This window comes from Mercenaria mercenaria, chromosome 19, assembly GCF_021730395.1.
Source record: "Mercenaria mercenaria strain notata chromosome 19, MADL_Memer_1, whole genome shotgun sequence".
Taxonomy (NCBI): Eukaryota; Metazoa; Mollusca; class Bivalvia; order Venerida; family Veneridae; genus Mercenaria; species Mercenaria mercenaria.
This window is the reverse complement of record NC_069379.1, coordinates 7475063-7502915: the sequence shown is the minus strand read 5'-3', so window position 1 is coordinate 7502915 and position 27853 is coordinate 7475063. Positions and strand designations below refer to the sequence as shown.

At 32.6% G+C, this 27853-nt stretch overlaps 1 protein-coding gene across 1 annotated transcript in view; it reads left to right on the top strand.

Annotated features, from left to right (window-relative positions):
* The first annotated feature begins 1299 nt into the window (after positions 1 to 1299).
* The window catches only part of LOC123542344 (fibrillin-2-like), a 34053-nt gene continuing 7499 nt past the window's right edge, over positions 1300 to 27853 (top strand). Inside the window, exons 1-21 of the mRNA XM_053531617.1 lie at positions 1300 to 1423; positions 2572 to 2741; positions 3017 to 3157; positions 3809 to 3946; positions 5891 to 6028; positions 6298 to 6435; positions 7809 to 7958; positions 8323 to 8460; positions 8931 to 9083; positions 14885 to 14976; positions 15876 to 15979; positions 16603 to 16763; positions 17336 to 17476; positions 18163 to 18297; positions 18619 to 18759; positions 19722 to 19862; positions 22954 to 23103; positions 23283 to 23411; positions 25702 to 25839; positions 27501 to 27589; positions 27736 to 27821. Of these exons, the coding sequence (XP_053387592.1) occupies positions 1371 to 1423; positions 2572 to 2741; positions 3017 to 3157; positions 3809 to 3946; positions 5891 to 6028; positions 6298 to 6435; positions 7809 to 7958; positions 8323 to 8460; positions 8931 to 9083; positions 14885 to 14976; positions 15876 to 15979; positions 16603 to 16763; positions 17336 to 17476; positions 18163 to 18297; positions 18619 to 18759; positions 19722 to 19862; positions 22954 to 23103; positions 23283 to 23411; positions 25702 to 25839; positions 27501 to 27589; positions 27736 to 27821 (2726 nt within the window). The 5' untranslated portion in view covers positions 1300 to 1370. The remainder of the gene's footprint in view (positions 1424 to 2571; positions 2742 to 3016; positions 3158 to 3808; positions 3947 to 5890; positions 6029 to 6297; positions 6436 to 7808; positions 7959 to 8322; positions 8461 to 8930; positions 9084 to 14884; positions 14977 to 15875; positions 15980 to 16602; positions 16764 to 17335; positions 17477 to 18162; positions 18298 to 18618; positions 18760 to 19721; positions 19863 to 22953; positions 23104 to 23282; positions 23412 to 25701; positions 25840 to 27500; positions 27590 to 27735; positions 27822 to 27853) is intronic.

Sequence of the window (27853 nt, the reverse complement as noted above, 5' to 3'; positions counted from 1 at the left end):
AGTGTTTGCTGACGATAGCAAGGACAAGGAATTACAAACTTGGAGTAGCAGTAATGTTAAAGGCAAATTCCTCTCGTCACAACTGGGAGATACTACGTAATATCTTTACACCATTATTGCTTAACACATATGAACTAACGAAGTTGTCCACGAAGTAAAGTAATATTTCAGCGCAAGAGCTCTTAGAAATGTCATAGCTACATTTTCGGTGTAATTAATGGTCTCTCTAGTCTCTCTAGTATGACTGTTAGTATTTTCTGCGTTAATATCTTCTCACTGTTGTTGATGAATATAAAAGAAAGCATGCGATTTGTAGAATACGTGTAAACTGATGTATTTGACAATTTCAATAGTAATAGTTTTTGTTACAACGAATGATCACGACATCAAGAGAAATATTGCTCGATGACACAATTGCCCACTTTACTTCTATGTGCTTTTCAGATAACAAACAACCAACATTCTTAGACGGGATGCCAAATAAGATAACTGCTGTTTACAAGAATACCTCAAGTATAACCATCAAACTCAAAGACTATGTGACAGACGAAGCAAAGGAGCAGTTAATTTATGATGTCGAAACAGATTTGTCAGATAATGAGTATTCACTACGTAAGAAACTGTTTTACGATTTTCAGTGTCTGAATGTAGATTCATACAAGACCTGTACGTAGGTACAAATATTTTTACGGAAGTCATTCATAACATAATGAGAATCGTGCGATTTTACACAGTCTTCAAATTTAGTTTATCCCTTCAAAGTATTCGTCCTTGATTGTATAGTCAAGAAATCCAAGAGCTGTACGCTGCAGAGTAGTCTCCCTTAGTATTGTCAGAAGAACCTGAGAAATACCACTCTCAACTGCTATTTTTTCGACAAATAATTGCACCCAGTCAGCATTTTTCTTAGCCGTGGAAAGAGGAAAAGGTCTAGAGAACGTAAATCTGGTTGAATAAGAGGAATGGCTATTATCACTTTTTGACGATAGCACTTTAAAATTTATGAACAGCAGTGTTTATGAACAGCAGTGTTATCATGGATCCAGTCACCACCAAAATACAAGAGACCAATAACGACAAAGTACCTAGTAGAACAAACAAATCCACTAACCCATTGAGTGCGTTTTATACATACCAAATTGTTATAACCAGACTGGGACTTTTTCAAAATTTGCATATATTCTCATGGCCCGCAAATCAGCAGCGGCTTACTAGTCTTTTTAACTGATTGGGACCATAGTAGCTGTAAACTTACGCTTTTCATTCAGTTTTAGCTATGGCCATATTGTTTGCTGTATTTTGACTTTCAGATTTCGACGTTGTTTTCGCAGTCAAACATTAAAATAAATTACACAAAGGGTTCATCGACGATGTCAGACATATTTCGAAATATATCAGCTATGACAGTTAATGTTACTAATAGGTAAGTTAGCGGTTACCTAACTGAAATTTTAAAAATTTGTTGAACTTAACATAAATATAGAATGAATGATAGTTTAGAATAAATAGAAATAATAATTCTTGTTAATAATACAGTTTTTCAGTTTTTTATTAAGCAAATCGGCAAGTTATTTGCCTTTGGCCATTAACATAAACAGTACAAATATGGCAAAGACATGACAAAATACAAGCAATTGCAACAGATACAAACTAGTAGATAGCAACTTGATCAACTTAGTTTAAAAAAGATACTTTCTTAACTAAGAAGCAGTTAACCCGGCAAGGGTTTCTTTTCGCAGCTTGAAAGCTTCGTTTATATATTTCGCTATATTTAATATGGTTTTCTTATTTCTGGATGACATAAAAGAAATAAACATATGAATATTCGGCCATGTAGTATTTCTTAAATATTTATGTCTTTCTGACAAGTATAATGGACAGCACAAAAGAAAATGATATTCGGATTCAATCATATTACATGAACAAACTTTACAAATACGTGCCTCTCTTATAGTTCCAGAAAATCTACCAAATTCTAATTCTAATAATACAAAATAAATAAGAAGAGTACCTCAATCATAATTATAATGATATTTAAGGATGTTAACCTGAAAGTGCTAATTGGATAATCATGACAATATTCATTAGGACATTGAAAAGCTACTTAATAATTACGATAATATTTATAATGTCATTAATATGGAAGCGCTAATTTGATAAATATGATAATATTCATTATAACTTGGAAGCGCTAATTGCATAAATATGATAATATTCGTTAGGACATAAATGTTGAAGGCTAACTGGTTAATAATACAAACTAAATAAGAAGAATACCTCAATCATAATTATAATGATATTTAAGGATGTTAACCTGAAAGTGCTAATTGGATAATCATGACAATATTCATTAGGACATTGAAAAGCTACTTAATAATTACGATAATATTTATAATGCCATTAATATGGAAGCGCTAATTTGATAAATATGATAATATTCATTATAACTTGGAAGCGCTAATTGCATAAATATGATAATATTCGTTAGGACATAAATGTTGAAGCGCTAACTGGAAACAGTTATTTTAATGTACCTATGCATTACTTGTTCATCCTACTTCTGTTTCACAGTTCAAACGGTGATACCTCAGTGTGGATTTCGTATGTCATTCAGATTGGCGAACAATCAACTACAGATTCAGTGAAGAATTTCCAAAAACAATTGTTTGATCTGAATAAACATATAGACCTTACAATAGGTTTAGAAACTGCTTATCTTAAGACTTCAGAAATAATTACTGGTAAATCATTCCTTCATTATTCTATACACAAACGAACGTCGCGTCTAGCATTACAATGTACAAATGCTATTATACTTGCAAAATATTTAATTTTGATATTTATCATTTAATCTGACAGAAATGCATTGTAATAAAGGTTACAATTGGAACTCCAAAATATCTTTTCGTTCTCAAGCTTAGATTATGTAATGAAATATTGTTTTATGTCATAACATGTAACCGTAAGTAAAGCCATAACCTATAGAATGTGTATTATAAAATGTTTTATTATACAGAATCAACATACAATGTATGTAATATAAGCGGGAAAACACATTGCGACTCGGAAACAACCAACTGTGTTGGTCATAATGGTAGTTACAGTTGCGAATGCAAGGAGGGTTTCAACAGGACAGATGATCCGTTTATATGCTCAGGTACATTCTAAGCTACTCTGGTGTTTAATATCACTTATATGAAGTGGGCCATGAAACAAGTATGAATACATATAAATTTGCTTTGTCACATGTTTTATGTCTGCGGTATTATATAACACCATATCATAATTTTGACATTGATATTACACTAGACTTAACCCGATTTTTGATTACCTAAACAGGTAAAGAAAGAAGAAACTGCAATGTTCATCAGAAACAAAATAACGTGTGATACTCTTATAATGTATAAACTTGCATTTTATTATTTCATTTAACAAATAAAATAATTTTAGTAGGCAACTGCATCATAAGATCCTTCCTTCATATAATTATATTTATTGCGTAATTCAAATGCTTTAAGTCTAGTTTAACATGAGTTCCGTACATCTTTTACTTTTAATATGAATTATTAAACACATTCGAGTTACAGCAAAGTACTGGTTACTCACACTTTATGGCATCTTTGACAATGGATTGGAATATCTGAGACTGTGTTATTGTTGTTGAAATGTGTACGACAATAATTGATATTTCCACCGACTTAAGCAGATTAAAAGTAATATACAGTAACTGAAAATAGATTGATTGTCAATGCTCATGTGATATATAAAATTCAATAGCCATTCAATGTTATTCCTTATTTCTATTCAGATATTGATGAGTGTTTGGATGCTCGGTATAAATGTGATAACAGGGGTAAATGCAATAACACTGACGGAAACTGGACATGTACTTGTGAGTCAGGTTTTGAACCGAATTTCCTGGATAAATACAACATCTCATGCATTGGTAGGTTTGTTATGACATAACAATTTTTTTGTACCCCCTCCCCTCCATGAGTGGTGTGGCATATAAATTTGCTCTTGTCCGTCCTTCCGTCCGTCCAAGAATTTTGTGTCGCGCCTAGCTCCAAAAGTGTTTGCCCTAGAGTCACAAAACAAGTCAGCATGTGCGGTTGTGCACCTGGGTTATCGCGTCCAGATTCATTCTGTCCTGTAGGAGTTATGGTTACTGACTTTGTAAAAATTGGTCATTTTTAGTGTTGTGTCGCGCCTAGCTCCAAAAGTATTTGACGTATAGTCACAAAACTTTACAGGAATGTTGGTCAGCATGTGTAATTATGCATCTGGGGTTTCGCGTCCGGATTCATTCAGTGATGTAGGGGTTATGGCCCCTGACTTAGTAAAACGTTGGTCATTTTAATGTTGTGTCGCGCGTTGCTCCAAAAGTATTTGACCTAGAGTCACCAAAGTTTACAGGAATGTTGGTCAGCATGTGCAGTTGTGCACCTGGTGTTTCGCGTCCAGATTCGTTCAGTCGTGTAGGAGTTATGGCCCCGACTTAGTTCAAAATTGGTCATTTTAATGTTGTGTCGCGCGTAGCTCCAAAAGTATTTGACCTAGAGTCACCAAAGTTTACAGGAATGTTGGTCAGCATGTGCAGTTGTGCACCCGGGGTTTGGCGTTCGGATTCATTCAGTATTGTAGGAGTTATGGCCCCAGACTAGGAGGGGGTCACCTGTGTCCTACTGACACACATCTAGTCATGTTTAATATAGTTCTAAGTTACACACAATGGTCGCATTTTGATAAAATGGAAAAAGTGGAAACTAAACAGGTCGCTCAACACGACAAAATCGAAAATGTTGCCCTCTAACCCCGGGTTTTGCAGATCTCAACATTTACACATGCTATAAGTACAAAAATACTTTAAAAAACATACGGCCGTGCACATGGAACCTTTAATGATAACTTGCATGTAATTTCGTGAAAAGCGGCGTATGGCCCCAGCTAAAATAATAGGTTTGCCTTAAACGAGAAAACAATAAGCAGAACTGAACAAACTGGAGTTTAGAAAAATTGGGTCTGAAAATATGGAGCCTGCATATCACAGGAACTGCCAAAAGAATAAGTTATTAAGCAGGCACCTTATCCAAGGGTAGATTATAAAATACCCAAAGCTATGAAGGTGGAAACCACCCAACCCGAAATGTTCAATCTAAGAGACAAAACGATAAAAGTTGTGCTGAACGATCGGAGAAGATCGAAATATAACAGCCCCATTTCTAATCCAGGAAAAGAATAGGAGTGTTTTAATATTGTTACTACTTGTCTTAATCATGAAGTGGGAATCGTCACGTTATCTTTGTGGAAGAATCGTGAAAATAGCATCAAAGAACGTGTAACGCTTTCCGTACAGCCCTGGTGTTCTACAATAAGTATCAGTCTTGAAATATGATAATTTGGTTTGGCGTCCCTTGAAAATATCTCCAAACATTGACGTCCCTTATTACAATAGAACGACGGCGTTTCCAAGCGATGTTATTAACGTCAACCGTATAGTATTACTCCTGATGATCCCGTTAACGGAAGAAACTGGTTGAGTTACAATATTTTGCATTACTTAATTGTATAAGAATTATTAATTATGTAAATATTTAAAGTCATCTTTTTCCACTATATATAAAGAGTATCAAAAACACGCGTCATACAGATTATTTTTACGCGTAAGTCCATTTGTACAAACCATGACAATGTCCCACAAAATATTTCAGTCTGTAGTCTTTTGTTGTATCATATAGTGAATGTGTCTTACATGTTTCAAAGTATTACTACAAGAAGAACCTGTGTAAACTCTTAATAAATACTTAAGTCCATAGCAATATACAGAATAACCAAATTCATCATCCTGTATTGTGAAGTAAATGTATTGTGCAAATTTTTCTCTATGCAGATATAAACGAATGCCAGTACAAAGAGAAATACGTTTGCAATGATGGGACATGTAACAATACAATAGGCGATTGGGTTTGTGAATGCCCGTCTGGATATTACCGTATCGAAAATACAACGGACTCATTCACTTGCTTAGGTATTTCAGTTGCACTGTATTTGGTCAACCGGATAGAGTATGTTATTTATTGTATTATGAAAGTAAAGCTATATTTTGAGGGCAGATTTAGAAAGAAAAATCTATTTCTATCTGTAAATATATGTAAAATTCATTTGCCAATAAACGTTGTTTCAGTGTTACATTTCATGATTTCTGATTTCATAATAATTACATGGCTACGAGCAATTATTAATAGTAATAATTTTATTTAGATCCTGAATGGAATGATGTTCATTTCTTTTTTTCAGATATTGACGAGTGCAATAATTCGTCTTATAGTTGCAGTAACGACGGTAATTGCAGTAATTCAGTTGGTAATTGGACTTGCACATGCCCATCTGGATATGAGCCGAAAGTTTTGAACACGTATGCTAAAACATGTCATGGTGAGTTTGAACTTGGTTTTGTTAATCTTTAACCTTCACTATATTTAATGTCATTTTTGCCAGTAGCAACAAAGAATTGAGTTATATACAGATACCATATATTATGCTTGGACAATCGAGTTAACGGTGCTTGACTTCACATGGATAATGATAATTTAAACTAGTATTCTAACACGACCCGAATTGTTTTCCTATTAAACAAAGAAGGCTGCATCCTGTATGTTATTATTCAACAATTCATTTTTCTGACGTTACAATAATTACGGCATAATGCTAACAGCGAATTGCTTGTTTGTCGTTACGATGAGTCGGGCTGCGCCCTCATTAAATAATTCCTTCGCATCTAAACCTCAATGATTTTATTCAACGACAAATCACTGTTTGGGATATATTATTTCTTAAATAACATAATTTTACAGTATCACTCGTTGCAAATTATACTTAAACGCGCAGTTATATGAATGAAGTGATCATTGATTCTTAACAAAATATTGTTCAATAAAGATATCTACACAAATATATCCCTATGATATCAGGAACGTATAAAATATCATAGAAGATTATATAATATACAGTGCTTTAATGTATAGCGGATAACTAACTATTGTTTCCTGTATTCTAATTCAAATAAATGAAATTTAGTAGGTTTTTGTTTCTGTATATCGGATAGAAAAGAGCTATATATTTCAACACATTCAACTTTTATAATAATAGAAATTCATGTGTTTTTCTCTCCATGACATTGTTTTCATATGCGCTGATTTAGGGTGTACATGATAGCTTTGGTCATTTGTTTTTTCCATTATTAGTATAAAATCAACATCGAAACAAACTTCCCAATACTTTTTCACTATAAATCAGAATGATAATGTTTACATTTTCAAAAACATTCAGCTTTTTAAATTTCTATCAAATACTTTTCATTCACTGACGGTTTTTTACATACACACTGATTTAGTAAATAGAGGATAGCTTCAATTTTCATTTGATGACATACGAAAAATAACACAAAAAGCAAACATTTAAAATGTATGTCAGAATGTCTGTCTGCATGCCAGTAAAAGAATTATATGAAAATTTATACAATAATTCAAGTCTAAATATAAAATCTATCAACCTATTCTCTATACCCTAAAATCTTACAACAAACCAAATGTCTTCGGTAATTATGAATTATCAAAGAGATACTACCTGTAAGGTACTATTCAGTAACGATTATTAAATGCAAGCTAGTTATAGTTTAATTTGTCACGTTTTTACTTTTGCTCCAGAATATGTAAACTTTTTGTAACGTTTGTTTTTACATGTAATATGTTTATTAAATCTTTTATTCAATTCCAATAAATCACATACTTATTTAACGTTAATTTCAGATATAAATGAGTGTATACAAAATGACACATATCACTGCAAAGGGCCTGTTGATTCAGCTACTTGTAACAATACCGTTGGTGGGTGGCGATGTGAGTGCAAAGTCGGGTACACCGCAAAAAACAAAACAGAACATTATAGAGTATGCGAAGGTAATAAAACGCATATCTTTAAACGGCGGACAGTAACTTAAACATCATAATACTGCCAAACAAAACATTAATTTTGCTAGCTGTGTTTCCAGAAAACTTGACTCAAGCGGACATATTCTTAGGCATAGAAACGGGGTTACTTTTGATCTTTGGAGGTTAGGGCAACATATGATTTCCATTTATGCTCGCACTTGGCACTGAAATATAAGTATGGTTAAAGACACGATAAATGTAAGTTTAATTAAAGAAAGAGAATCATTTTCTTTCTTCTTTTTTTTTCGGTTCTTTCCAAATATTCCGGTAAACATCAGTCATGAGTAAACGTATAAATTATAGGAATCTAAAATGATATTTCTTATTTCAGATGTAAACGAATGCTACGATCCGTTGGCATGCTCAGGTGGAAAGTGCAAAAATGAAAACGGGACGTTTGATTGTGTCTGCCCATCCGGTTTTACAAAAATATCTGATAAGATAGTAAAAGATCATTTCACATGTACAGGTACGCTCATTCTTTCAATAAATTGACTGTCTTAAATCTTGAGAATCTTCATCAAACATGTTTTACTTGGCTTAATTTATCAACTGTGTAGAAACGTTTTCTTACGACATTTCAAATCCATGCTGTGTTTAAATATGTATTTGTTAAATTGTTGAAAACAGGTCGATAAAGTCTTGAAAAAAACATGTACACTTGTTTTAAATGATGTCTATTAGTATTTTGTTAAAACTTGTTTATGGAAAAAGAACAGTTTCAAATACAGAAACACCTGTTGGTAACGACCATTCTTTGGAACTGAAAAAAGGTCTTTGTTGACATGTGTTCTGTCTGCAAAGGTAAATTCACCCTATTTCTGATTAAAGGGAAGATTTAATATTGACCTAAAAAGCAGGTTTTATAGTAGGTTTCTATGTGGCAATCTTAGGCACAGGTTTTACTGTATAACATGGCATGTGTCTTTATTTTTATAGATGTAAATGAGTGTGATGCAAACAAAATCAAAACCAACAACTCTTGTATAAGGGGTTCATGTCATAATATACCCGGAGATTGGGAATGTAACTGCAATGACATTATATATAACAAAAAAAGATATCTGGGAAATCACACTAACCGGTGCCTTGGTAAGTTAATTGTTATAAGATAATTTGGAAATCATGTAAGTGACATTTTGTGTTGTTTGGAGTTTGTGACTTCGTAGAGATATTGTATGAATTAGTTGTAAAATTTTAATTTTGCTTTGCAATTATTCAAAATGCAGTATATAGAAATATTACAGTCTCTTACATTGTACTTATTTAATAATTTGAACATAGTGAAAAATGCGAGGCTCTGCATAGAAATTGTTCATTATTCAAAACGATACAGTCCCTGGCTCGTTGATTTTTCAACGTCTGCGCTTTCCCGCGAGGAAGTACCGGTGGTGTGTTGTAAATTGCGATGGTACGCCGCGATTTACATATAAAGATAATGGCCTGCTATATACTGTATAAATAGACTGAAGAATTTCCACACATTACCGTAAATATAAAAATAATCTGTATATTATAATTGCTCAGGCATTAATTGTCTGTTTCAAATATTTTGTTTAAAAATATAATCTCATTAATTTCAAAGAGATCAGATGTTCACTTAAACCATATGCTTTATAAGTATCAATATCATTTAGTTTATTTAAAGTCGTTGATTCTCGGTATAAGTACAATCGTAACAATAACTAAGTTATCTTACAAACGTTATAGTCATTTATGTGCGAAAAATCATAACGCATCGGAAATTTGGTTTCTTTCATCAACGCATATCTGAAATTCAATATTTCGTTGTATTTATAACGTTGAGTGTTTCATGTCATGTTCTGAAAGATTAGCATTCCACTGGTCAGATCGTTAACTAACAAAAACTGGTACCAGTCTATCATAAATCACATATGAAATTTAATTGACTTTAAAAGTATGCAGTCTTAATTATGATATTGTATTAAAAGTTTTGAAATAAATGACAATGGCACTTCGTCAACAGATGAATCAAATGCTTGAATGTGCAATGACAAAAACAGATCAGGAGTAAAATATAAGAAGTCTGATGACTTGCCGTTGTCATTATAACAGAAAATAATGTTCACGACCATATATGCATATTTTAACGAAATCCTTTCTGATATTCCTTAGCTCTAGTCAGGTGAAACACGTTTGTAGAAAAACAGATATATTAACAAAAATATTTCTTAATATACACATGAAATATATGTAACACATTGTGCATTTGTGTCATTACCGACATCAAAAAGTGTAACGTGTCAAGTACATATCTCATTTTTGACTGTAATTAAACATTGATGGCAATATAATGTATAAAAGTGGCACCTTTATTAAGTGCGAAATGGGTAATTTTATCTTTCAAAAAAGAAAACTAACTCATGTATATCTAATTTGTTATAATAATAATAATAATAATAATAATAATAATAACTTTATTTAAAGAGGATCACATATTTGGCTATAGCCAGTCTATCATGTGGTCCATATGGTCCTCTAACATTATAATGAAAAAAATCATCTGTACGTAACATAGAAAGTAAAGTGAAAGACGTGTATCAATATAACGTATTATGAACAAATTAATTCTTGATGGCCTAAACAGTATATAGTACAATAAACAGATATTAAAATAAGTTAAAATTATGTACAAGTTGATAGTAACACTACATATACAAAGTGAAATATGATAGAAATAACATTTATTTGCTAAATATGATAAATACTGAATTAAATGAAGAAAATAAATACATATCAACGTTTATGTCATTAAACTAAAGAAAGTTCATCAATTGCTCTATTTGTAAAAATAATCTGTTTCGAAAGAAAACTACCCTCTCTGAAAATGCTCCTTTGAAATTTGCTGTTTGCTTCATAATACCATATTTCATCAATAACTGAAATATCATTTTGGATTAATTCACTTCCGTTTCGGTGTCCTTATGAAGATTTTCTTTTTTTGTCGTGACCTATCCAAAGAAACAATGCAGACTGAGCACATCTGACTATAAATAAACTTTGATTACAGAAATCAAATCAAAACCGTTAGCCAATTAGAAGAGGCGAAACCAAAGCAGATTTGTTTGATTTTAAATTTGGAAACTTAAATTCTAAATATTCAGCCGATATCAATAAAACAATAAAATCGCCTAATTTGTAATTGCATTTGCAAGCTGATAGCCAGCTATTGCCTCACGAGTGAGTGAGTGAGTGAGTAAGTGAGTTGGGTTTTACGGCGAATTGACACAAAACGGTCATATATCGGCATAATGTAAAGCATATCTAAAATCATCCATGTAAGACTGTAAAGCATATCTAAAATCAGTTATGCAAAAATGTATATACGTATGTGTTAAAATATCATCTGCAAACATAATAATATTGCAAAAGATGTAAATAAAAATATTAAATGTTAGATTTTTTGATAAATTCCTATCTGCTTTAAAAACGATAAAATGCTTCCGACTGAAACGTTTTCAAATAACTCGTTCAAAGATTGAACGTCATGATATGTACTGCGTTGTGTAGCAAAGTACACACAGTCGATTAAAATATGTTTAATAGTTAGCGGTGTTTGACATGGTACACATTTAGGTTGATCTTCTTTATTCAAAAGATAAGAATGAGTCAAACGGGTATGGCCTATCCGACAGCGAGAAAGAACGACTTCCTCCATGCGAACAGATCTGTTCCCTTGGTACCATTCTCTTAGAGTAGGTTTGATATCATGAAGTTCATTGAATGAAGCATTGTTCCATGACAATTGCCATTTATATAAAATGTTTTAGGCCTAAAATAGGTATGTGGTAATTTCAAATTAGATTGTGATAATGAAAGAGATTGCTTTGCTGCAATATCAGCATCCTTGTTTCCAAGAATACCAACATGACTGAGAATCCAACTAAATATGATAAACTTTAGATAGTCCATGAACCCTGAGAAGAATATTTTGAATGAATGGATTTTCCATATATCGGTTATGAATTGACTGTAAAACAGAAAGCGAGTCGGAAAAGATAATAACTTTTTCTTCACTATTTTCTTATATAAAATTAAGAGCTAAATCAATAGCTTTGGCCTCGGCTGAAAATATTGCATTATTTGGCAAACGTAATTTTGACTGATGAAGGAGGCTGACAGCAGCACAGCCAACCTTTGATTTATCTTTTGAAACGTCTTTGTAAATTGTAAAATAGTCCTTGTAAGTTGAGTTGATATTTGGACTTTAATATTTCAGGGTTTGTTTTAGACTTTCTAAAGGCAGTTTTCAAAACAAAACAAAAAAACTGTAGGGGCATGAAGGGTCCATGGTGGTGTATCTGGAATTGAATTTTCTTTAATACCATCGAATTCAAAGTCAGTTTCATTCATAGAAGATTTTATGCGAAATCCAAACGGTTTGATTTGTTGTTTTTTTTTCTCATATGAATCGGAGTATTTTGGTTTAAAAATAATTTTATGAGCAGGATTGGATTTGTTGGTAGCCACTCTTAAAGCATATTGCAATGAAAGTTTTTCTCGGCGTGTGTAAAGAGAGGGTTCGTTTGCTTCAGCATATAAGCTTTCACCTGGCGATGTTCGGAATGCACCAAGAGCAATACGAAAACCTTGATTATGGATGGTATCTAAGTTTGTAAATAAGATTTTCTTGCTGAACCATAAACAATACAGCCGTAATCTAGCTTAGATCTAATTAAAGCCCGATAAAGTCTTAATAAACCTTGCGATCGGCTCCCCAATCAGTATTTGAAATTACCTTTAAAAAATTCAATGACTTCAGACATTTGGCTTTCAAGTATACTCAGCGTCACTGAAAAGTTACCACCCTAATGGCCCATATATTTTAAAAATCGCATTGGACTGTGTTAAAAGCATAACATGGCTACATTTTTGACGCAACTGAGACATCATTGGTGTAAAGATTTGTCAAATTAGATTAACTCCATTTGAGGCACGGGCTGCACGTGCAAAATGACTTTTTCCAGCAATGTCGACATGTATGAAAATTCTGTCGCAAATAATTCGTCAGTCGACAGACTAAAAGGAATACGTTAAAAAACAGAATATCCTTGCTAAAAATGCCACGTTTAAGGCACGATCAACGCCATCAGGCCATTGGCATGGTTGACGCCGAACTTTCATGTTATGAAATTGCACGTCGTATGTGCTGTTCTCACCTGACAGTCATGAAATGGGTTAGGAGACATGGTCAGACAGGGTCTATGAGTAAAAGACCGCGCACAGGCCATGAAAAAGTGGCGTTGATAGTGTATAAAAAAGTAAAGAGGTATATTTTAAGTGGTAACTTTTCAATGACGCCCAGTATATTTTATATGCGGCACAAAGGAAAGCTTTTTATCAAAGATAACACCAAGAAATTTTGCTTCGTCAACAACCAAACTCTTCCTAAATAACATTTGTTTCCATTGTGTACATATTCGGGGTAGTATGTACTTCACAGATCTTTCAGTCTCAGTAATGCTGAACATAACAAATGGGCCACTGAACTGCCTTTAAAAGCTTACCTTTTATCTGAATTGAAATGAGTTTTTTTATTTTGAAAAAACACCAAACATGAAAACATGTATTGCAAAAATAGTGTCAATGGGATATAGTGTCACTAAGTATAATAATGTAAAGACAAAAATTTTAAAAGTTAATGTACGGATAATATTGCATACATTTGAAAATATATAAACAAGAATATTGAACTTTTAAAATATTTAAACAAAGGAATCTGAAGAAAGAACAATATATATTACTACAGTAATAAAGTGGGTAATGTTAGATAGAATCGTGGAATGCACAAATCTGTAAGACCTGTCTTAGCTCTGATGGGAGAGCGCAGATCTACGGTTCGCGGATTTATGAGTTCGATCCCCCGGTCGGGTATATTTACCGACTTGATAAAAGATACTGTGTCTAAATTCATTCGTCCTCAACCTCTGACTCATGTTGGGGAATTGTCAGTTACTTGCAGAGGATATGTTTCTACCGGTACAGAATCCAGGAACACTGGTAAGGTTAACTGCTTGCCGTTACATAACTGAAATACTGTTGAAAACCGGTGTAAAACCCAAACCAAAACCAATAAACAAACACGTCTGTAAAGGTGGAAACGAACATTGAATCAATAATCACTTGTGCAAAAGTGTGTCATGGCATCTACGAAAATGATGCCATGACACACTTTGCAAATGCGTGGCTCTGGGGCTGTGTTTTTAGTTCTCTGTGCTTCCGAGAAGTCTACCCGTAACAATTATCTTTTTAAAACATTGGGTTGATGAATACGACATTACGTATCGGCGATTTTTTCAAGTAAAAAAAGAAATCACTTACTACAAAAATATAAAGGAAAATGTTAGATGGACAAATGAAATGCACTTTAAAGTAAAGATGGAAAGGAATGTTAAATAAATAATCACTTTCAATTTAATTCATATGGAAGGTTATAAACTTTTGGTTGATGAATTTAACATTACGCATCCGCAATGGTTTATAAAAAGATCGCTTGCGTCCGAGACCATTTGTAACTATCACTTTAACTATGTATGTGAGGCAATTTGTAGAGGAAAATAAAAACTTCTTGCAGAACATTGAATAGGTTCAAAAAGAGATATATGTTTTAAGTACATTTACTTATATATATATGTACATTCGTATTTTAGATTAATTCATTAGAAAAAAATATGTATAAACTTGGAGGAATGATGTTAACTTAAAGTGTCATTCTGCAATATCTAGACTTTTTCTATCCGGTCTGACGCCTATATTTTTATTGGTGAATTATTCAGATCTGGTCATTTGAAAATAAAATTTAACGTGTTTTGTGGTATTGCTTTTAATCTATTTAAAGAAAGAAGGTATTTTATTTTATTTTACATTTCCAGGTGATTTCCAGTACATTGGAAGTATCACTCTCTATTGGTCGCAGTACAAAAAGGAAAAATTCCAGCTAGTGAATATGTACTTCAAGGAAATGGTATATCTGTTTCAAGTTATCAGTAATCTTTTAACCAATCTAGTTCGTATAAAGAGAACGTTGATATTTTATATCATTGTGATAAAACCTGTAAGAAACAAACTCATTTGAAAGGAGTCAATAATAATTTATGCGTCCGTGAAAAGGATTCTGGCGGATAGCGGGAAGATGTCCACTGTCTACGTTTAAACGTTCTCATCCACATTTACGAAACTTGGTAACAATTTGGATGGTTGTAATATCTTGGCCCCGTAGGTATGGCCATTGGTTTACTCCAAATTGCGAAAGTTGACTGTGTCAGAAGTTGTGCAGTTTTTATGTAAATGTTTCAGTGGCCCCGTAGGTATGGCCATTGGTTTACTCCAAATTGCGAAAGTTGACTGTGTCAGAAGTTGTGCAGTTTTTATGTAAATGTTCACTTAACTTGGTCACAAAGTTAATAGTCAAGATGGTTCGGTAAAATTCGATAATCAACTTCATCTTTCAAGTGTTTCTTGGTTTATGGCCCTTGAATTAATTTAATGTTTCAATAATTGATAGCGTCCGCTGTCTTCTTTGCGCAGTCTTTGCCAAAGGTTCACCAAACTTGGTCACAATGTTTATAGGCTTAATAAGCAGCGCGATACTAGCAGACACTCTTTAATTTTGGCCCTTGAATTATATAAAATTTAACAAATTGAAGGTGTCCAATTAATAACTTACGCAAGTTTTATCCAATGGTCACTAAGTTTAAAAAGGCATATTATATTTTTTGAATTTGATAACCAAAAATAAGACTTTGTCATTATCGATTTATTGCCCTTTCATTGATTAAAATTGACAAAATTGAAATAGTTTCTGCTCATTTAGCAACTCTTGTTTAAGATCAAAACATTTGTTAAAGCATTGTATATCTTCAGATTTCACAGGCTTATAACCATTCTAATGCTACAGTCAGTCCAAGTGATAGTTATGCTGTGTCAGATATATTCAGGTCTTCAGAAGTATTGAAAATCGAAGTCACGTGAGTGTTCTTCCTTATATTATATGTTGTTAATTTTCAGATATAGTTTTAAACTTTAGATAGGGGCATATAGGTTGGCTCATGTACGTACATCTAGAAACCTTGTGAAACTTCATACGCACACTGTTGACTTGATTTTCTTCAAACTTAAACAGATGAAAAAGTTTGATTCGCAGATGACCTTGAAGGGAAATAATTATTTTGTTTTCATTTTTACTGCTGTTATGGCCCTTTGATAGTTTTGTTATTTCGAATATAGGGAAAGATCTAGTGTGTTCAACTCCTCATACATTTTTTGAAGAAATCGATTCATAGTTACTCAGATGAACAACCTTATCTAAATACAGTGTGCTTTTAACTTTTATTCGAACATCTTTCATGTGAAGATGATCTTTACTTAAAGTTTTCATATTTTTAGAAAAGCTATGTATGTTTGCATCTGTGTCCAGTGGACATTATTCTAGATTTGTTATATATTTTGCTTTTGCACTTGATAAGTATACAACACGTAAAACTTGAAACACTGCGTATTTTTTCCGTATCACTTTCACGGGATGATGAATTGATAAATTTGTCAAACTTCCATGAAATAAATGTTATCATTATATCTGTTGACATTATAGGTCAATACCAAATGTGTTAAATGTGTCATACATCCTACATTTTGGGGAACCTTTATCACCGGTGGATATCGCAAAATGCCAACAGAAAGTTTTCAATACCTCAAAACGGTATCAGTTTGGTACAGATTATGTATATCTGCAGTCTGAACGAATAAATAATGGTAAATATTTGAGACTAATTGAGATTGCTTCGAAATAATATTAAACTAACGGTTTATACATAGAACAAATGACTTGGCAATTTAAACATGCTCAACAGCATACAAATCTTGGCGGCATTGACAGTTTTCATCGTACTAGGACTCAGTGTAAATATTATCTCTGTTCTTTTATTATAATGTCTAAAACATTTACTACCAATTCATGAAGTCATGTTGAATCTTATAACATATTCAAAATATTGATTTAGTGTTGTTATATTTTTTTGGTCACCTAGAATCTAGGAGCCCCTGTAATATTATGCTATTAAAGAGTAAAGCTGGAGCTTGTGCAAGGAGTGTGTCCACCTCTCACGAACCATCTCGCAAAGCGTTATGCGTATTTGTTTTTTTTATCAAAAAGGTACAATCAAAGAAATTATGTATCCATGCACTGTACATTTTGAAGTACTAAGTTGTTAGACAAATTGTGGTGTCATAAAGTTTAAAAGAAATCAAGCAAACATATACATTCAAATTCCTATGGACTTATTACTGCTTTGCAGATATAATTATCAGTGTGTTCCTTTATGCAGATAATGAATTCAATTTATGTGATATCGATGGAAAAACAAGATGCGACTTACAATCAACAAATTGTACCGTTAGTAATGGGAGCTACAGTTGTCCCTGTAAAGAAGGATACAATAAAACAGAGGATCCGTTTAAATGTAAAGGTAAATTCCATTGTTTTTATTCTAGGAAGAAACCCGTTTATTTCTTTTAGACGGCGTACTACACTAATTAACCATAACGCTGTCACGAAAATCTAATGATGGAAAAGTATTTCTGTTTTCTTTCATATTATAATTAACATTATCTGATTTTTATATGAAAAGAAAGATTTCTTTATATTTTAACTGATTTCGTAAATGATACAAGCAATACACTGCGTTTCATAAGTTATGATAGCCGCCAACTGCGAGTCCCCCTAGGGAATGTACATAATTTCAATCTTAGAATAGTGCTAGATACAGATGACACCCTAGATCTAGAAGCTTCTCTGGTTCTCTTGAGTATTTATTGTAAAACAGTCGTACATAGGAATCGTTTTTGAATCACAGTAATTTTAGTTGAGGCTTGAATTACTACACCTTGTTTCGTAGTCAGATATTGTCACCGCATCCGCTTTAAAAGTATGGACTTTTGATCATATGGTTAAATGAACACGATATAATTATAAACTTGACGATCTGTATGCACAGGTTATCGAAACCAAAAGTTAAACGCAAAATATATATAAATCATACAAAAATCTTAGACCAGGAATGAAAAATTCAAAATGTAGACCTTCACAATTAATGGAAGAAAACTTTCAAAACTCATTTGCAGAGAGTAGTTATTAAAACATGTTTTTATTCAGATATAAATGAATGTGATGGAAATGTAGTACATTGTGAATGGAATGACTGCAGAAACACTGCTGGGAGTTGGGAATGTGAATGCAATGAAACTTCGCTGTTCGAGAAACACAATGAAACGTATGGCCTTTGTCAAGGTAGTTTCTGTTTTCTCAGAATTTATTGATATGTTTTTTAAATCATTATAAACTGATTGACTGATTGATTGATTGATTCCTAAACATTATTCAGATTCATGTGACGGCATGGTATTTAGCCTAGACGGTGTTTCGTTTTCTGTACCAGTATAGCTAAAGAATCGGGTACATGAAGACATGTAATGAGTACAACGAGTGGGCTTTTTAATGGCGCTGTGTAGACATCGCATATATCATCGGACTGAAGTTTCAGTCAATCACAGACTACGAATGCACTAGTCGTGTTACTTATAGAACTAATAGATTTTAAATATTGTTTAGATATAGATGAATGCGAACGTAACGAGACTTATATATGCAATGATGGAAATTGCACTGACAAAGTCGGAGGATGGGAATGTGGTTGTTCGGCTGGTTTTTATGCTGAACCAATTAAAAAGGGATTTATATACAGCTGCAAGGGTAAATATTATTTCTTAGCTTCTAAGATTTGACTAGTATTATATATTTAAGCTTTTAGCGGATGCAGAAAAAAAGCCAAGTACTGAACGTTATCATAGCTACAAAATCGTCATTGTCAGCAATTGTGAAAAAAAATCTTTTCGTTTCCTAATGAGTCAATACCACTTTAGGATGCAGAATTCTTTATGCAAGGAAGCCATCTACCCGAATTTGGCAGGAGGACGGCTCTTCAAATGTGTCCAACCAAGTCTGACACCCGGTGACTATCTCTAACATGAAAAGGCTGCAAAAAATCCCCATTTGACCTTATTTGTGATGCCTTAACCCAACAAAATAAAACAAAATAAAATTACTGTTTTGAGTTCAGATAAGAAGGAATTACATCATGAAGGCAAATCTCGAATGAGGCAAAACTACGCGTCTAAACTACAAAAATTCATCAGGCTGAGATACATCATTTTGATTCTAACATGATATTGATAATAACTATCTACATCCTTAATAACATCCACCGAATATTCGTTTGTTTTGTGTCATATTCATTCTCAGCTTGCCGCTATGATGTTTGACAATATGACGTAATGATTGTGACGTACCAACAGTGCTTGTATTGCATGATATCGTCACAGTTCGGATTTTTTATAGGCAGACCAATTGGTTCCTGCCAAAATCTTAGTTTTTGTAATTGTATGAGACATTCTATTGCTGATAACAGGTAATTTTAAGAGAAAGAACCTTTTATCCCGTAAATATTGTTGGAAGTATTGCCCTAACTTGAAAAAAGAAGGGGAATCAGAGGAAACTGTCCAAAATATGATCAAGTATAATACCAAAAGCTGGCTTATAATGGCTAGATCATTGCCAAATAGACAAGTAAAAGGTAATATGGCCGAGGAAGTCATTTAACAAGTGCTTGATAGCAAAAACTCAAAATCTTTGTTGATTGTGTGATTGTATTTTAGATTTCAATGAATGTTTGAGGCCTAATTTACATATATGTTCAAATGGCGGGACCTGTCAAAATACCAATGGGAACTGGACATGCGAATGCCGAACTGGATACGAAGCAGTCTACATAAACCAAACTCAGATAGAGTGCCGAGGTAAGTGAAATCATTGCGAATAAGATTGCTAAAATTCATTTTCTACACTACCTACTTATAAGATGATTTTATGCGAAAACCTTCCTTAAGCTTTTCATCACTAAAATAGAATTTGAGAATTGGATTTCTATTAAGAATAAATGGAAGGTAGAAAATTATAAAATGGCTGATCATGGTTGAAGTCATTCTAGTATGTTTGTGACGACAGTAACACATTATAGCAGATATTCTTTTTTAAAGAGATACTCTGGTATTAACGCAAAGTAGATCCCAGATTTATCTATACTTATCACACATACAATTAAAGAAAACAAAAATGAATTATTTAATCGGGTACAATTTTGCTACATAGTCACTATATGTCTATATATGATGTCGCAAAACAATTGTCCAATCATATTTTCTGAACATAAAACTCTGAATAATTTACCTTGACCAGAGTAGAAATAAATTATATTTAAAGAGAAAAGTGAAATATGACTTATGTAGGTCAGGTTAGCAACATGATGAGTATTGCTCACTTATGTCGTCGCAGTAAGACATTATCGTTTTAATTAAGAATGTGAGTTAAATATACGAAACCAAGATTCCACAAGAGTTAAAATAATTTTATTCCTTTTTGTCCATTATTCAGCCTGCGCTTCCCTCTTAAAGTAGATAAATCACTAAATGCATTTAAGTAACAGATTTGATAAATGTATCATGTTCTCATATTTTGGCTCACGACTTTGATATAACGGTTCCATGTGTACCACTTGTTAATCAGTGGTGTGTACTAGAGCATGGGTAGCTGAACATTATTTAAACACTAGACGCTATGACCGTAAGGGTCCGGGTTCGGGTCCTAGTAGATCTAGACAAAATTATTTCAGTGGTTCCATTCGGGTCCTAACGGAAATAGGTGCTAATTTGTGCGACAAAGGGAAGTAACGAGAGATTATCAAACTGAAACTGTTTATTAAACAAACCTTTGAATTGTAAATCCTTTAACAAAAATTTAAGAACTATCACCGGCTGTTTTCGCATGATAAACGGTTATAAAAAATTAAACTCTCAAATACAATGTCTTAAAGAGAATTCCTATAGTTTTTTTCCTTTCATAGAAAGTTTTTAAATTTACATATATGATAGGAAAATTTGTACTGAAAACAATGAACAAATAAAAACAATAGGTCACCAGGCTTGTTTTTGTGAAAAATTGTTTTGAACACACCCACTGTTGCTGAAACTGCTAGCGATTTTTCAACATTTTCATAATTTTCTGCCTTTTTATAAATACCAACCAAAATATACATCAAGAGAGCACATTAAGGTTTTTTTCTTTCTACAGATTTTATTATATACTTATTTGATATCATAGTCATATTTGTAATACTCTATCCTTATAATAATGGGTACAAATGAAAAAAAAATTGTTTCATATTTACTTTTGTGAACTTTTTTCAGTTAAAAATATACCCATAGTGAAGAAACTTTTTTTATATTTTGAAAAAAATTCTTTCATAGAATTTTTTCCTGTTTTTCTTGTGTATAGATAATTGTATTGTGAGCATAAAAATGGCTAAAAATGTATGGGTCACCAGGCTAATTTTTATGTTAAGACCGCTAGAATACAACACCTATTCGGACGGAAAATGGCCATAACCTGGCCAAATTGATTACATGTTTGTCAGCTAGAAGTTAAAAAAAGTTTTAAAAATTCTTTATTCTTTCTATAATTGTATACTAAATAATCTGAAAGGTGATATTGTCTTATCAGTACTAAGTCAAATATCTTACATTATATGAACAACACTGTCTTTGTACTAAAATGCGATGTGAAAACACAACCACAAAAATAGCAAGATACCTGTCAGGCATGATACTTGTCAATACAACATTAACCGGTATCAACATTTGATTACTGATAAAACTTATCAAAAATGTTATTTCATTCAAGATTCCTCATATTTAAGACTGTCTGTAACATGTTTCAACAAATGTTGACTTCAGTTCAGTTTTCCATAGAAGGTGTCGGCTGCGCATGAAGATGCGCATAAAAAACTATCGGAATTCCCTTTAAGATATTTTTAAAATGTGTCAAGAGATTTACTTTTGCGTAGATCTAACGGAAGTTCATTCCAAATTTTTGGACCAATAGTACAGAATCTTCTATCATTGAATGTTTTGCACTTGTTGTATTGAACAACATAACCACATTTACAGACGATCTCAAACCTTGTCTACTAGGAATATATATATTATCAGTGTTTTTAACAAATGAAAAAGCTAACTTAGAGTGTTTTATCCTTTCAAGTGTACATTTTTTATTTTGTTATCAGTCTTGGTAGGTATATCTGACTTTCATAATTATACATAATGACTTTTTTCAATTACTCAGAACATTTATTTGTTTAGGATTAGCGCCGTTTTATCGGAACTTCAGAAAATAATTGACGTGTATCATAATATATCAAAATATATAGTATCCTGAATATGATTTAGAAAAATATTCAGCATAATCAAAACTGGTTAGTCTTTCTATCTATCTTTATTGATACATTTCAACATATCAAGGTATTATCATGTTTGCTTAGGTAAATATTTTAGAAAAAAAAAATTTTGTTCCCTTCCCGATTATTCAAACGCTTAGTTCAGCATAATGCTATGTAGGGCCTTAATTAATGTAGAGAATTAAAATATTTTTTGGTAAATCTATCTGTTGCCGTTTTGAACGCTTAAATCACGTAACAGTTTAAAAGATGATGGTCGTTCTTTGTCTTTAATAGCATATTTTCTCATTATATTTCTTTATCTTTTAGTTGTTAGTATGTACTATAACCGCTTCCATAATGAAAACTGACAAGCTCTATAGGTTTCTTTACAAGAACTTTTTGATTGATTTATAAACGTTACATACTGTGCCCTGAAGAAAGTTTTATGTTTTATCTGGTGCATTTGTTTTAAAATTATCAAGAGAAATCACTTAGGAAGATACGTATAACATTAAAAAATTTCATGTTATTTAAATAATTTGGTATTCAACTCACTACATATTAATCTATTGTATCAAGATTTTGATTTGAAATTTTAAAGAATAAGATTGTTTCAGACATAAATGAGTGTGAGAAACCAGATCAGTTTACCTGTACTGGACCAAAAAATTCTTCTACTTGTTACGACATACTTGGTTCATGGCAATGTAACTGCAGCGAAGGATTCAAACCTAAAAATATTTCATCAAATATAAGAACATGTGAAGGTAAGTAACTTAGTTTCTGAATTTCTCGAATCATATTGGAATGCAATTACCAGTATTTGTAAATATATGATATTTTGAATGCTGCTAATATTTTTGGTGTTCCCTATTGAAAATGAAACTTAATATCTGATTCACAATTCATTCTCTTATTGATGATTCAAACTTTTGTATTATTTCAGACATAAATGAATGTCATGACGAAAGCTCTTGTGTGAAAGGAGAATGTATCAATACTGAAGGAAGCTTTTTATGTCAGTGTGAACCAGGCTACAAGATTGTTTCTAAAGCCGGACATTCAGCTTGCATAGGTTTGTAAATTGAAACACAGTTCATCATAATAGACGCAATTTATTTTTAAATCGTATGTGACAGGAAAGGCCGTACCGGCGACAGTAACCATCAGAACAAATCAACACCCTTTACAATATTTACAAATTTATTTACAAAAGATGATTATTAACAATGAATAGATATGAAAAGAAAAAAAACTGATTATAAGAAAGAAAAAAAAAGAAAGTTCAGTATCTCTAGATACAAAAGTTCTTAAATTCCATTCTAATCTGTCGTGACACAGTTCTTTAATTCAATTGTGAACTTTAAGTAGCACAAACAAAACAGATTTCTAAATTCAGTCCCTTTAAACCGTGAATACGTTGATTCCGTGTTGGCTCCCTATGGTGGTAGGTGATTGCATCCCTGAGCTGACTTCAGAGGATAACAAAAATCATCGTCTTTGCGGTTTACGGCACAACCATGGGACGAAAGCTCTGCGCTGGGAATATCACATCCAGGCGAGTGAAGACAAGTGAACCTCGGGCATTGTACTTCCGGGTTATGACATCACCAGGTAAAAATCGTCTGGCGGAAGAAGCTAAAATATATAACATATGGTAAGCACCATAGCAAAACAAATAAGTCAGGGCATAAAACTGCTCCTTTGGGTACACCATACCTCCGTAGGCTCCCATAAATAATACGTGCTACTTATACAAAACATATGTGCTACTAAGTTCATACGTCACATGATTAAAATACGTCACTTATTACTTCCATTATTACAAAGATTACTTACTTAAAGATTAAAGTTAAAGTATGAAAAAGATATGAAAAGTTTATGATGAAACATTATAGATACGGACATGATAAACTGCAGCTATTATTTACAACTACAAATTAACAAAATTCAATATAAATCAAACGTTATATCATAGTTGGCATCCATATAATATCAAATGCCATACATTACAACGGACATTAATTAGATGTGCTATAGACTGGCACACAATTACAAATTACAATAATATATTACAAACATGGCACTAGACTTGCCATATAGATTTATACATAACAATACAATGCAGTAATGGCGTTCCATAATTAACAAAATGTTTGACATAAGTTTTTGAAACAAAGTACTTTATAAATATCATGTTACAAATTTCAGTACAAATTTTACATCTTATATAAATGAAACATTTTAGATTCCTCTTTCGAAATAATTTACAAAAGTCTGAAAAATTTAATAAATCATCCTGACATACCGAAACTAGCTAAAATCATATGCCGAAAAGTAAATGTTACAGAATTCTGTAGAATGAACAAAAATTTACCAAATAAAAATCGTAATGCAAAAATCATACAAAAATCTAACAAATAAATTTCTTACCTCGATCGAGCATAAATTTCTAGCAAGAAAATAATTCAGACATAGATTCGTCTATAAAGTCGTAAGGTGGTGTGCGCAAGGCATATCTAGTCCAGTCTATTTAAAGGATAATGTCCCGCCAAATACTAAATTTCATAGGATTCACGGCTAAGCCGTGAGCTCTTAGTATTTCTATTTTCACGGGATTCACGATATAGCCGGGGAATCTAACTACTTTGGCGCGAATTTAAATTGACAATTTGAGGCCCATTATAGTGGTTTTGGGGATAAAAACATAAATTACTGAAGTTTATAAAATATCAACTTTCTTATTACTGAACAGAATTTAATGAAATTTACATGGAAATTTAAGTTATGAAATACAGAAAAACATGAGAGGTATTTCATGCGTGAAATCTGACATTTACCTCAATAACTCAAAAATTTACAAAAAGATGATGCAATACCTGCATTTACACTACATATAAAATAAGGCCCGTATGTCAATTTGTGACATCGTAAATGCACGTTTTGAATTATGACTTACCTGTCCACAAAAGTTTTTAGAGATGGAAACAAACAGTTTCGAGTATTTGTTTCCCTCCATCTTTCTTTCTTTTTTTTTTTTTTTTCCTTTTTTTTTTTTTTTTGCTGGATATGAGATTTTATACTTCAACAGCGTTGTTGTATCTCCGTACATTTCAAATATTGACGGAAATTTCAGACGAAATTTTGACCTTCAATAAGCAAACTGTAGGATCCTCGCATAGAAGACTTCTAAGTTTCAAGCAGAGGTGGGGGAAAGTTATAGATACTTCCACTAAGTACGCTACTGCTTGCAATGATTGGTAATATGTTCGCCAATGGTGGAACTGTCTTTGTTGACTTGTAATTGTAAGCGGTATGCTCTGCTACGAGACGGTCTAACAACATAGCCATAGTTTTGTTTCCAGATATTGATGAGTGTGCTGTTAATAAAAATCCCTGTCTTGAGGCGCTTGGCTGTGAAAACACTGAAGGCGATTGGACATGTTTATGCTCAAAGGGACTTGATGTCCGAATTGTCAATGAAAGCAGCAAAATATGTGGAGGTATATATATTTCTTGACAGATGGAATTGAGAGTGGATTATAACATGTTAACGAATTGGATCCATATCTGTATCTTGTTTTAATACATAGCAGTTACATGTAACACAGGGGGTGCCAGCAAGCAGATAAGATTCCATTGGTTAGTTGATTCGCAATTCTGTTGACGTCTTTCATATGCATAGCCTTCATATTAGTTCGTTAGACTTCGTTAGAATATTTCATCCTATGACAAATTATGATCAATGGCCAAAAATACTTTAGCTGACACTGCATATAGTGTAGGATAATTTTCTTAGGCATTGAACTAACCATCATGTTTACCTTCTATTAGCGCAATTCAATTTTCCGCTTCTAATCTAATGTTAGTTCTATTTTACCTTCTCTACGTCTGACGTCTTAGAGCTGTCTATCAGCGTCTCGTACTTTGTCTTGTGTATGTTGATTTGTTTGTTGTTAGCGTTTCTTTCCTCTTTCTCCTCACTACCCCCATTACGCCCATCGCCCCATCCCATCCATTTTCCTTGCATTAATACTCTCTTGCATTTGCTACCTCTCTCTTTTTAACAAGGGTATGTTATCGTGCCCATCATAATTTTGACCACCGGTCGTCCTAAGGCGGTGGCCTACCGTTGTTTTTCCTGCTTATGTGTTTTGGATTTTAGAAGCAACCCGTCTACAATATTTGTCCGTTACAGTTTCGTTTTGCTGTGGGCCCACTTTGAGATGCATGAATCTGTTGTTGTGTTTGGGGTGCTCTGTGCTTCCGGGAAGTTTATCCTTACATTTTATCTTTTGATTTATGCACAATGTCATTACAGCATCGTTTCATTTTGAAATATTACGTTATACATATTTTTTGGTTTACACAAATTAACACACCTGTATGTATGAGCTTAAAAGGGCAGTGTAAATGTATAGAGATTTTTATATGACTAAACAGGCTGGTAACATTGCCCGATCGGGCTTTCGACATAAAAACTAATATTTCGTGAAAAAAATGAAGATGTTTCTTTCAAACTTGGTCCATTTATTAAGCATAAAATATAATGCATATTTAGAAATAACTTGCTGCCTTCAGTTTTGTTAGAATTACTTCCCTTTTTCAGATTTTTATGATGCATAATTTTTGAAGTCCAAAAAATGTTTTAATGCAATGTTTAAAACAGAAAAGGGTTCAGTGGCTTTCTATTGCTCCAAACATGTGCGCAAGAACCTTTATTATATATTTAAGGGTTAATACTTTCTTTCTAGCGCAGATGTATGAAAAAAATTTTTACAACTAACATTTTTCTATAATGTCATAAGTGAAAGCACAGTATAATATAAACATTTATGTACTAGCGCAATAATTTAGAGCACTAGAAAGCCATTGAACCTTTTCTTGTTTTAAACTTAACATTAGAACATTTTTAGGACTTCAAAAGTTATGCGTCATAAAAATCTGAAAAGGGGAAATAATTCTACCGAAACTGAAGGCAACGAAGTTATTTTTATTTCAATTTGTATCCTATTTAATGCTTAATAAATGGTTTAAAGTTTGAAAGAAATATCTTCCTTATTTTTGCAGAAATACTAGTTTTCTGTTGAAAGCAAAATCGGACAATGTTACCAGCCTGCTAAATGAAAACAATTAAACATTTTTGTTAATTATCTTTTCACAGGTCAGTATCAGTATGTGTCATCAATGAGTTTTACAGTTGTTGGAACTGTAGTTGATGTTGCTAAAGTTCAAGCTGCCCTACAGAAACAGGTACTGAATATCTACACATTTAGTTTTACAAATAACCTGTCCTATACAGTATTAACCATTATATCTAATATAACAATGAATGCTTCCACACACAATACGGGCTTATATTTATCTGAATGTTAATTGAATTAAACAATTTTATTTAGATACAAGAAATGTATATGCAGACATTGAATGACGATTCCGTTTGGATAGAAATAATAAAGATACATGGTCTTCAAGGTGCAGAAAGGTAAATATGCCAATGTTATTTCATAGTTGTAT